This window comes from Mastomys coucha, unplaced genomic scaffold (assembly GCF_008632895.1).
Source record: "Mastomys coucha isolate ucsf_1 unplaced genomic scaffold, UCSF_Mcou_1 pScaffold13, whole genome shotgun sequence".
Taxonomy (NCBI): Eukaryota; Metazoa; Chordata; class Mammalia; order Rodentia; family Muridae; genus Mastomys; species Mastomys coucha.
In genome coordinates, this window is record NW_022196895.1 from 76,671,700 (window position 1) to 76,684,505 (window position 12,806).

Consider the following 12,806-nt stretch of genomic DNA (forward strand, 5'->3'; position numbering starts at 1 on the left):
TTAAACCATTTTACTTTGTCCTACAGAGATCTCTGATGAGTCCCTTCTAATGTCAGAGGACCCAAAACCCCACCCGTGGACCACACTAACACCACTTAAACTGCACTTCAAGTACCCTTCTTTATTTCATAAGTACCATTTAATTCAATTCACTGAGAGGCTTCCCCTTGCATGCTTCATCACCTTATAAGTAAACTAAAATTTGAAGAAGCAGGGTGGAAGAAAAAGAAAGGAGGAGGGAGGAGGGAACAAGGAAGAGGGGGGTAAGAGAGAGATGGGGGAGGAGAAAGGGAGACAGGAAGACAGGGAGGGGAGAGAGGAAGAGAGAGACAAAGAAGAAAGAGAAAGAGAGGGGGACAGGAAGAGAGAAAGTGAAGGAAGGAAAGGAAAGAGGATATGAATGAATGAATGAATGAATGAATGTGTGTGGGGAGAGAATATATATATGAGAATAAATGCCTGGATATATGTGAAGTAAGTGCCTGGAGAGAACAGTAAAAGAGTAAATCACAGGGAACACACCACCAGTCACAGAATTACAAAATAAGAAGCCTACCTGCTAGATTACAAAAATCGAGCATGTCAGGCCTTTTCAAACAGTGGATCACCTCTGCATGTAGGTTTCACAGGAAAACTGACAACAGTAAAGGGTTGTGGATGAACAATGCCCAAAGTTCAAATGCAGCAGAGAGGGACTCAAGCCCTTCCAGACAGCCCATGCTCACACTGCTCCATTATGTCACTGAGTGACATACACAACACGCACACTCTGCAGTAGCAATGTCAGGAACGCTGCCTGAAACACCTAGGCTCAGGTGAGAGGCTACTGCATATTGTGAACCCCAGTATGGTTACTAGCCTATCAAGTTTTCCGCTCTTACAGAATTACAATGGTTTAACCATAGAAAACAGATTTTTAAATGTCTTCCTGCTGTTATTTCTGAGCATATACCAAAGTAATAGACATTTGAATGGTGTTTTAAGTATTTTATTTTAAAAACTGTAGTTTGAGGGGGGTAGTTCAGCCATTAAGATCGCTCGATACTTTTGCAAAGGTTCAGTTTTCAGCACTCACAATAGATGGCTTACAATCTCCCATAACTCCAGGGAATTCAATGCCTTCTTCAGGCCTCCACTAGTGAAAACATGTGCATGTGGGATACACATACATACATACATACATACATACATACAAACATACATACATACACACACACGTACATACATACACAAATTATCTATGCATGCATGCATACACCCATCCATCCATCTATCCATCCACTGTTTTTCAAGACAGGGCTTCTCTATGTAGCCTGGCTGTCTTAAAACAATTTGTAGACCAAGCTGACCTCAAACTCAGAGATCTACCTGCCTCTGACTCTCTGCTGCTGTGGTTAAAGGTGTGCGACACCACTGCCTAGCAAATAAAACTTTCTGCTAAAGGACAGACAGACACATGGAGCTGCCTGCTCTACATGCTCTACTGACTGATTAGGAAACTTATTAATTTCCACTGACATCACCACTCCAATCACCAATACACAAAACATCAATCTCTGCTTGATCACAAACACCAAAGTAAACATAAACTCAAAATAAGCTAGAATCTATAAACTAGTCTCAAAATAACAATGTTAAGTCAAACCTAATTTACCTGGCCTTCGAGTGTTCTTTTTCTTAAAAGTAAATCTTGCTTTCCTTCTAGTCCTCACATGTTCACATGTGTGTGCACACAGAGGTGGAAGTCAGAGGTCAATGTTAGGAATCTTCCTCATTCGCTCTCCATCTTATGTTTCTGAGGCAGGGTCTCTAACTAAACTTGGAGCTCACTTATGAAGCTAGACTGTGGCCAGTAAGCACCAGGAATCTGTCTCCATTCCCTAAACATACTCCCTGGCAAATACTGGCCTTACAGAGGTTAAACACCGTGCCCAACTTTCTACAAGGGTGCTGAGAATCCTAATTCAGATCCTTGTGTTTATGCAGCAAGCACTTTATTGACTGAGCCATCTCCCCAGCCTACATTTAATAATTTAAAAGTATACTAAGGAGAGTAGTCTTTTCAAATGGTACCAGGCAACTTGATATTTATACAAACAAACATGTACCTGTGTAACACATTATACAGGAAAATGGATCAGACTTAAAATTCAGAGCTTAAACTATAGCTGCTAGAAGAAAAGAAAAATCATTAGAGTTGGCCAATTATTTCTTTGCTACAACACCAAAAGCACAAACAAGAGGAAAAAGTAAATGAATTAGACCAAACAAAATGTTTATGCATTAAGAAAGTGAAAATGTGAGCCCTCAAAATGAGAGAAACTATGTGCAATCATAAATCTGACAAAGGACTTCCCTAATCTAGATAAAGGACACATACAACTCAGCAACAGACAGGCAAGGACTCAGTTAAAAAGTGGCTGAAGGATCTGAGTATACAGCACCCAAAGGAAATACGCAAATGGCCAAGAGCACAGAGCACACCCAGTCTCAATAATCATCAGCAAAAGCACATAAAACACAGGGCACCACAGTAGACACAGAAGACACTGACAAGTACTGCTGAAGACTCAGCAAAATCAGAACCCATGTGGACTGTTGGCAACAACGGCAAATGATGCAGCCAATCAAGAACCAGGATGGTACTTCCTTCAGAGTGCTCAGTAGAGTCAACACCTAAACTACCACCCTTCCCACTGGACAATATGCTGGAGAAATGAAACAACATTTATGAAAAGGCTGATATACAAGTACTCACGGGAATGTTAGTTACAACAGTGCGAGGATACCTAATGCCCAGCCAGTGTTGAGCAGATAAGCCTGTGCTGTGTAGTGCTGCAGAATGCTGGCAATAAAGAAAATACCACTTCATGCTGTAATGTGTATGAGCCCTGAAAATACGCCAAAGGAATGAAGCCAAAGAGAAAAGATTGCCATAGTATATGATTCTACTCACAATAAATGTTCACAGAAGGCAAAACCAGAGACAGAAAAAGTCAAACAGAGGCCACCCAGGACTTCAGTGGAAGAAAAGGAGAAAAAAATGAAGAAGGGACCCAGTGACTTTTTCATTTCTTTCAGGAAACTCACACTTAAGAGTTCATTGTATCCTAGCCTGTTCAATCCTCAGGTCCTTCTACTGTCACAGAGCCTGTAACAGTCTGATCCATTCTCTTCCTGATAAACTGCTCCTTTTTCAACTACAGACTAAAGAGTGAGGAAAATGAGCTCTGTACGTATTTGTTAAGAGGGGAGCTAATGGCCTGGATGGGGTAAGGAGCACTATGTACCCATACCTGGATGGGTATGTACGCACCTGTGGCCATGTCGAGTGACAGCATTGATTTCAGATGCTTAATGCCACGCCATGCACCCTGATCCTTCTGGGTATGTTGAACATAAGACACACTTAACAATGCTGCTGTGCACCGCAGGGCACATGCAGCTGGGTTTCCTTCCAATCTCTTACAGCATTCTAGCAGAGCATCTCATACAGCTTTGTGTCAGTGCATGCATACATGTGTTTGTGTATAGTTGTGAAAATATACACATGCACACATACATATCAAGAAAATAAAAATACTCAACTGAAATTCTAGCCTTATGTACAGTGAGAAAATCAGATTCCATACACAGTCATGTGAGCTTTCAAGACCAGAGTGAAAATCCTACTTGTTCTATGTTAACTCTAACATGCTTATACTAAGCAAATACTAGAAAAATTAAGTCCTTGCTAACCTCTTACTGTAAGCTTGCTATATAATTGTGAATTCATTTCCTTGTCTCGCTGAAAACGTCGAAATTCATCAATTGCTTCACGTGCAATCGTAACGGCCAAGACAAATCCCTATAAAACAAAAAGTATTTTAGAAAGCAGAACAAAAAAAGCAAAGGAAAATTCTTTATTATTTAGTTTTACTTTTCCCCCTTCAATTTATATTACTCCCTAAAATACAAAATGAATGAAAATAAAAAACTACAAAAATGCATATAATGTGTAATACAAAAACTGACAACCCTCAGACTATGGAGACAGCTCACATCCTGTCTGTCATACAGACATGCATGCAAACACCCACAACTACTCAGACTAGACCTAAGGAAAAGCTCTCCAGCAAAACACTGAGTACACTTCCTACAGGGAGACATTCAGACACTAGCAATGACTGCATAAATTCCCAGTTTCTACTTGTATCTCTCAGGTAGAATCAAATCCCTGAAGAACACAAGATAATCCCCAAGTGGAACCTACTGATCCATTGTCTTACTCCATGCATTTCATAACCAACTGGACTGTAGAGTAGAGGTACGATTTTATCTTGCTTTTTAAGTAAACGATCAACTGGTAGCTTGCATGATATCTACATGAAGCTTCAACATACTTATATTCCATCGTGAAACCTGATGCAGACAATACGTCATCTTTAAAGGCTACATATGCATCTCCTGATAAGCTACAGGGAAATTCTTCCAAGATGGGCATAATGGCATACCCCTATAATTCTAGCACTAGAGAAGCTGGGGTCATATCGAGAATGTGAGGCCAACATAAGCTAACTACATAGTGAATTCAAGGCCAGCCTACAGTGAGATTCTGACTCAAAAATTAAGTAAGTAAGTAAATAAATAAATAAATGGAAAAAGAGTGCTATTCAGGTCCCTTTGGCCATGACAAAGCCAAGACCCTTCTTGTCATAGTCTTGTTTTGATGACTTAGAGCAGCACACTCTAAAAAACTGAGCACTGAATGAATTCCACTCAGAGGCTAGTAATCTTTTCTTCCAGCGTTTCCCCTGTAAAACCAAAGTGCTAAATAGGTCACTGGAAAGACTAGGTCCTACAGCCATTGACACAGCATTTCTTTACATACCCTGCTAAAAAGCACTGTATATAAACACAATTTAAAATGTTAGGGCAAGGAGTGGATGGGCTGGAGAGCTAGTTCAGCAGTTAAGAGCACTGGCTACTGTTCCAGAGGAGGTTATGACTACTATATGAGAATAAAAAATGGTTTTGTTATCTTGTAACCTACAACTAACTCATTTTTCCATTCCAACATTCCTCTGTGTATGTACTACATACATACACATACATAAGGCTGGCCTTGTAGTAGTATATACTACAACTATGTAGTATATAGTGAGTAGGTTCTAGGATTGCTTAGATTTTTTCCCCACAGGGCAGCTCACAACCACTTGTAACTCCAGTCACAAGGGATGCAATGCCCTCTTCTGGCCTCCACAGGAACCAGCCATGCAATTGGTGAACAAATATACATGGAAGTAAAATAATCCTACAGTACTGTCAGCCACGACTAGGAGACAGACTCAGTACACTATACAGTCTTGAGAATATGAATTTGACCTCTGTAACCCACATTTTAAAACAAGGCAAATGCTTGTAATCCCAGGACTGATTCCTAGGGCTTGTTTTCTAGTTAACCTAACTTACTTGGGGAGTTCCAGGCCAATGAAAGACCCATAAGTATAGCACCTGAGGAATGACAACCAAGGTTGTCCTCTAGAACACACACACACACTGAGAGAGAGAGAGAGAGAAAGAGAGAGAGAGAGAGTCAGTCATACAGTCATAAGGTACAGTTCTCATTCCAAATTAATCTGACAATCCTATGTCTTTCATTCTGTTATTTCACTTTAGCTACAAACCCATGTATTCCTCCTAATTATAAACATGTTACATTTCAATGGCCCTACAACATCTAGGCTCCACAACTGCCTAGCCATAAAAACATTGAGTAATCTCTTTATTATATAATCATAGAAGCCTTCTCACATCCTATTACCACTTGACTCTCCACAGTTCAACTCAAACTGCCTTATAACAGTGTGAACTGACCAGACCTACGGTATGAAGTCATTTTCCTTGGAGGGTTGCTATACCCCTCCTTTATTCCTAAATGTCTGCTGAAGGTTTCTACCGTACTTTTGATTATGTAGATCCTGAGTAAATGACACAGAAACACTACAATTTATTAATAAGCTGCAAGCACTCTGCTGGGCAGGTTCTGAGCTATTATTCTAATCACTCTACCTGTTAAAACCTACACAAATGTTAGTCCCTTGCCAACTGGGTGTCTCCAGGGCTTCTTCTGCTCCATCAGCCTGTCCTTGGGTGATCTTTTGGCTATGTGTTTTGCACTCTATCTCATCTTCTGCTCCATCAGCTTGTCCTTGGGTGATCTTTTGGCTATGTGTTCTGCACTCTACCTCATCTTCTGCTCCATCAGCCTGTCCTTAGGGTGGTCTTTTGGCTATGTGTTCTGTATCTCATCTTCTGCTCCATCAGCCTGTCCTTAGGGTGGTCTTTTGGCTATGTGCTCTGCGGTCTATCCCATCTGATGGAAGTTTTTCTTATTTCTCTCTCCTCCCCAGTGATCTTTCTCCAGACCCCTCACATGATTCTATACCCAGCCTTCCTGTCCTTTCTGCCCAGTCATAAGCCCCAGCCATTTATTGACCAATCAGGAATTAGTGGGGAGCATTCTTTACAGTACATCAGCTAATACAACACCCAAATATCATGTTACAATCCTGTCTGGGGCAAATATTCAGCTTCTGAATACACAAGGCACAGACGTGTATGCACTGCACACCGCTCACTGTCCCCCGGGACCTTCGAAGGGATCACGTCTGCCGTACTGCTGAGGCCCCCTTTTCTGCATGTCTCGGGTCACGCTGGCACAGCTATCCACAAATCGCACTGCTATAGCTTGCTCCAGCTGCTGCCTGCACACCATTCACCTTCCCAGCCTGACCAGCCCGACATGAGAGAATTCATCTTGGTTCTTATGTGGCTGTACAGCTGCTCTACTATCAGACCACTCTTTCACCATCAACTATGGCAGCACTTCTACTGGAAATCAACTACCCACAGATACAGAGGTTTAGTTTGGGACTGTCAATCATATTTCTCTTGTCTATATGCTTATCAGTACTTCATGTCTACCAGATTATGGTCGTTTCCAATATGGGCATGTCAGTTTCCCATTTGTATTTACTTTTTAGAATATACTAACTACTCTGGGTCCCTAGCATTTCAAAATAATTCTTACAATTAGCTAGTAACTTTCTATAGCAGAGTAGGGGAAGGAGACTAGAGGAAGGAAGTCACATGGGATGTTGATAGAGCATGATTATACCCGTAGTCCACTTGAAGGACGCTGCCACCATAATACTAGTCCACAGCATGGAATAACTTTCCATTTAATCAAATCTTCATGTTCAGTACTTTTCAGTATGCACTCTCACTCTTTCGCTGATGTCTGTCCTAAGTACCTTTTCTTGTTGATACTATTAGAAGTGGAATTGTTATCCTAATTTCATTTTAGATGGTTATAGCTAATATATAAAAATACAAATGGTTTTCATATCTTGTATTCTATAACCTTGCTAACATTCCAACATTCCTCTGTGCATAGACTTCTTAGATTCTTCCTATGTACACAATGATGCCATCTATATATGGAATTAGACAGCTGCACAGGTTAACGATGGCAGGTAAAAAGACGGCTCTAGAATGAAAAGCCCTCTGGGCATGGACCTGAAGGAGGCAGTGCTTCTGTGGGCTGTATTCGAAGCCCAGCATATCCTCTGATTCCTGATTGTGGAAGTGAAGAGAACAACCCTGAGTTCCTGCTACATGACTCCCCACCATGATGTCTGCACCCTCAGACGGTCAGCCACAATAAACCCTGCCTTCTTTCCTTAAACTGTTTTGTTCAGGGATTTTTTGGTCTGGGTAGCATAAAAAATAATTAAACCTATATGCCTTCAGTTGCTTGCTTACCTGTCCTGTTCACTTTACCTCAGCACTTTTAAATGTGTGACCTCATATTTAAAAAGGAAGTGCACAGGACAGAGGGCTGTGTCCCTGATCTTAAGAAAGGATCAGGAACAAATTGTGTGAATTATGTGAAAACTTTCAGAAACAAGGTCAGTTTGCATGCTACCATTAGACACCGCCATGGCAGAGAAAGGCAAGGAAACACTAACGGACCTATCAGAGACAAGAAGCTTGGGACTGTAATCTTATTAGACCTACAGCAACAAAAACTATGAACCACCAAAGCAACAGAATACACCTGCTCCTCTCCAACAGAAGAAGAAAAAGAGCTTTTAAAAAATTGCTATAGAGTTGGCAGCTCATGCTTGCACTCTCAATGCTCAGGATGTTGAGATAGGACAATTTGCCATGAGCCTGAGGCCAGCCTGGGCTATACAATGAATTTTATCATGCGATTCTGGTATGGGATAAGGTATGAGATTTTGTCTCAATTTTTTTTCTTCTTTACTCTAAAGAGCATCCCCCCAACACACACACTTAATCTAGAACAGTATCCTAAGGAGAAAGAACCATGAATCCCAGTATATATGAAAATGAATTTCCTTAACTCAATGACACTAGTAGTTAACACATACTAGTAATATTTTAGCACTGCAAGGACATCTATGCTCAGTCAGCTACATTTGTAGAACATGAACTGCACACATCCCTGAATCCAGAGAACGCGTGTCTGGGCAGTTATTCCCAGGGAGGACAATAGCCACCATCACGTACCTGTGATGGGATTACACAGTTCAGGATGTACAGATGACTTCTACTCATAGCTGGCTTGCTCTGAAAGGCAGCAGGATGAAAGCATATATCTAAACACTGTAGAGAGGATTTTGAAGGAGCAGGACACATCAAAATCACTTGAAAAGATTTTGCAACATAGAGCTGCTCAGGTCCTACCTGACGTACACACTGCTACTTTTGACCTCCATGGAACAGGTTCCCAGGTGTGTATTTTTCTCAATTCCCAGGTGACTCTACCTTTCATACTTCTAAGCTTCTGTCTTAAAGACAACAAATTTTACTCTAATTTTAGCAAGTCAATCATAATTATAAACTATAAGAAAAACAAAACTTGCTACTTCCCAGTGTTTCTAAAACCTGAAGTCAGTGAAAAAGAACCTGGGCTTCTAATGGAACATTGCTGAAGAAGTGGAATTAGGAGGGGTAGGCCTCAATTTCTGAAAACAAAAATCAAACACTCTGAGGAAGAAAGTGAGCCTGTCATAGGCGAAAAATGCTGGAACACAACACAGTTCCAAATGAAGGGTGAACGGAGTAGCATGCGGGTTGGATCCACAAAGCTAAGAGCACCAGTACTCTCCCAATGAGGTTGGCCATGGAGCCCCAAAACACCTCATGGCCTGCCAAGGGCAGGAAAGGTACTCAAGAACCTGAGCAGATGCCACTGTCTCCGTCTTGACTCAATGGGCCTCTACATTAACAGTCTGTTCTGAGTCCTTGGTTGATCATGACAGACTAACCAAGGATGGGAGATCTAGAGAACCAAGCTAACAGAGGAGTAGCTGGGCCTTCCCTCTTTCCCACTGTCTACTAAGACCAGGCAGGGTTTGGCACTGTTTTCTATAGAAGCGTAAAGCACACACTCAACAGCTATCAGGAAATAATGTCACTCTGAATCAAGCAGCATGAGCTTGCCAGCAAGCCTGGACATCAGCCAGGCCACAATGCCCTGCCTGTTGCCTTTTCTTTTCTTTCTTCCTTCCTTCTTCCTCTCTCCCTCTTATTCCCTCTCTCCCTCCCTCTCTCTCTTTCTCTCTCTTTTGGCCTGTAGTCTTTCTTATAAAGAAGCCCATGAAGATCATATACCACAATAGCATGGCTTTTCTTCAAGAGCTTATCATGTGTCACAAAATTCTCCAAGTACTTTAAATGAGTTCCCTCTGGTAACTGTCATAGATAACCTGATCTGTGTCCCCATTACCTTTCCTGCACAGATAAAGATATTCGGAATCAAAAAGAGTAAGAGTAAGTTCCCGCCCCTCACGAACAGAGTATGTGGTGTGGGTATGTCTGGATGGAAGGGTTCCTTCTACGGTTTTCACCAAACCTCCAATGCAGACAAAAATGCAGACAAAAACTCACAAAAAATGAGTCTTAAAATCTCACTGATTTGGAAGAATCAATTTTGTAAAAATGATCATCTTACCAAAAGCAATCTACAGATTCAGTGCAATGAACATTATTCTCCACAGACAAGAGAAAATGATCTCAAAATTCACTTGGAAGCACAAAAAGACAGCACATAGTTAAACCCAGCCTGAGCAATGGCTCAGTGGATAGAGACTGCTCCATTAGGTAGAGGTGGCTTAGTGGTTAGAGACAGCTCGGTAGATAGAAGTGGCTCAGTAGGCAGAGGTGGCCCAATAGGTAGAGGTAGCTCAGTAGATAACAGCACTGCTTCTGCAAGCATCAAGACCTGGGTTTGAATCCCCAGCACCCATATAAAATGTCAGGCATGGCTATAAGTCCCTATAACTCCAGCACTGGGGAGCAGAAATAGGCATACTCTATGAGCTTGCTGGCTGACCATGCTCACTGCAAACACATGCTCCTGGTTTAGAGAACCTGTCTCAAGCCAACAACATAAACAGACATCCTTCTCCTTTGGCCTCCATACAAATGCATGGCATATGGACTCATGCATATAACACACACACACACACACACACACACGCCAGTAAAACTGAAGATATCAGTATACCTGATTTAAAGTTGTATTATAGAGACAAAGTGATTAAAAACATCAATAGTGCTGGCAGAAAGCAGACATGCAGACCAAGGGAACAGACAATCCAGACACGAATTTATGCAGCTACAGCTACCTGATTTCCAAAGAAGATGCCAAAACTTCTCACTAGGAAACTGCATAGAGACATGGAGGAGACTGAATGTAGACCTGTATCTTTCGCTCTGCCAAAAATCAACTTCAAATGTATAAAAGCTTTAACATTCAATCTGAATCTCTGAAACTACTACAGGAAAAAAACAGGAAAACATTTCAAGACATGGGTACAGGCAAGAGGCTCACAGAACTCCAGTAGTAGAAAATAAGGTCAAATATTAACAAATGGGACCTCTTGAAATTAAAATGTTTCTGTAGAGCAAAATCAACTGCTAATCACATGCAGAGGCACCTACACATGGGGAGGGCGGTGTGTCTTATCAATGACAACACAGAAAGAATTAAGAAAAGTAAACAATAAAGCAACCCAATAAAAAATAGGATGGGCTAAACAGAGAGTTCTCAAAAGAAAAAAACTAAAATAGCAAATACATAGTTTTAAAATGTTCAACATCCTTATACATCAGAAAAATACTAATTAAAACTACTCCAATATTCTACCTCATCCCAGACAGAACAGCTATCTCAAGAACATACATGGCAACAGATGCTGGAGAGGGTGCAAGGAAGAGCGCTTACTCACCACTGTGGGAGACATAAACCATAAAGCCTGCAGCAATCAGTTTAGAGGCTTCTCAATAAGCTAGGAACATAAATTCAATAAAGCCCAGCTACACAACCCCCCAGCACCTTCCAGAGGTCCTGTATCCTACAATAGACACTTCCACATCTATGTTGAGCACTGCTCTATTCAGAACAGCCAGAAGAACGGATTCAGCCTATATGTCCATCAACAGGTGAACGCACAGGGAAAATGTGCTGCATAAGCCCAGTGCATTCTGCTCAGGCAGAGAAAAATAAAATTAGACAACTTGCTGGATGATTCATACAACTGGAAAACATTAAGTAAGGTAACCCAGGTTTAGAAAAACAAAATGTATGTATTCTCTCTCATGTGTGTAGCTAAGCTTTTCAGTTTTTATGTAAGTGAAACTATGTGGAAGTGAGGGAGGGTAAATGCCAGGAAGCCAGAAAAGGGGTCCGTGACAGGGAAAAATTACATTCAACAGAAAATTACCCTATAATTAAATCACAGTAAATGTTATCTATGATATATTTAAAGCCTAAAATATCATGATTGATTCTATTAGCATCTGATCAAAATATGAAAATATTTTAAATTATGTCCCATTAGAAATAACTAAAATTCACTTCCAGGTGTATTTTCTCTTGGATAGTAATTCTGCTGAAAATGCTGTGGTATTCTGTTTTTGCAAATTTCTACATATTTATCAATTTCCTGTGAGTTTCATTTTTATTTTGATCTTGATACCTTTCATCTTTTGTTAGTTCTCATTGCATAAATTTAAACTTTCAAATACAAGAAGTTGAAAAAGATCCACATGAATGGAAGGCTTAATGAATTAAATTTCATAAAAAATAATCTAAAGAAAACTCAGAGGCTTGAAAGAGGATTCAGGAGCTAAGACCACAGATTAATATTCCAGGACCAAGGTTCAATTCTCACAGTGTCTTACAGCACCCTGTAATTCCAGTTCTAAACACCAGAATATAAAAGGGGAAAAAAAACCAAAAAGAGACACAGAAAAGAAAAAAAATGCATACTTCTTAAGCTGATTTCTTATCCACATTGACTACCTGCTTGACTGTGGACTCCCTCCCCAAAGCCCGGACAGTAACACAGCGCTGCGGAAGCGGCTACATTCAGAAGCTCCACCTTCATTGAGCAAGAAGGAAGTTACTGATTGGACTGTGACACTGGCGTAGTTTGGGGGAAGGGTTTTGCCCCAGGTATTTTACCTGTTGCGGGAACAAAGGAAATTCCATTAAATTCAGAATGACTGAGTGACCAGACCCCGTGTTGTCTAATGTTTTACTTTTCCCACGTGGGTACGGTACAGTATGGCTAGCCTACCTCTTCTTATCTCCTTCAATCTCTTCTTATCTATTTCTTATCTTACTCCTATTACCAGAAGAACTCTTTAATTCTTTCATGTTGGCTCTGGATGCCAACAGATGGCGCCTAACGTGGGGCTAAGAATTAGGGGTAAGAGCGAAGCGTTTT

At 40.9% G+C, this 12,806-nt stretch overlaps 1 protein-coding gene across 2 annotated transcripts in view; it reads right to left on the reverse strand.

Annotated features, from left to right (window-relative positions):
* The window catches only part of Atp9b (ATPase phospholipid transporting 9B (putative)), a 203,146-nt gene that overhangs the window by 152,090 nt on the left and 38,250 nt on the right, over positions 1-12,806 (reverse strand). For both annotated transcript variants that reach the window (XM_031366142.1, XM_031366141.1), the window contains exon 5: positions 3,739-3,847. In XM_031366142.1, coding sequence (XP_031222002.1) covers positions 3,739-3,847 — 109 coding nt within the window. The remainder of the gene's footprint in view (positions 1-3,738; positions 3,848-12,806) is intronic.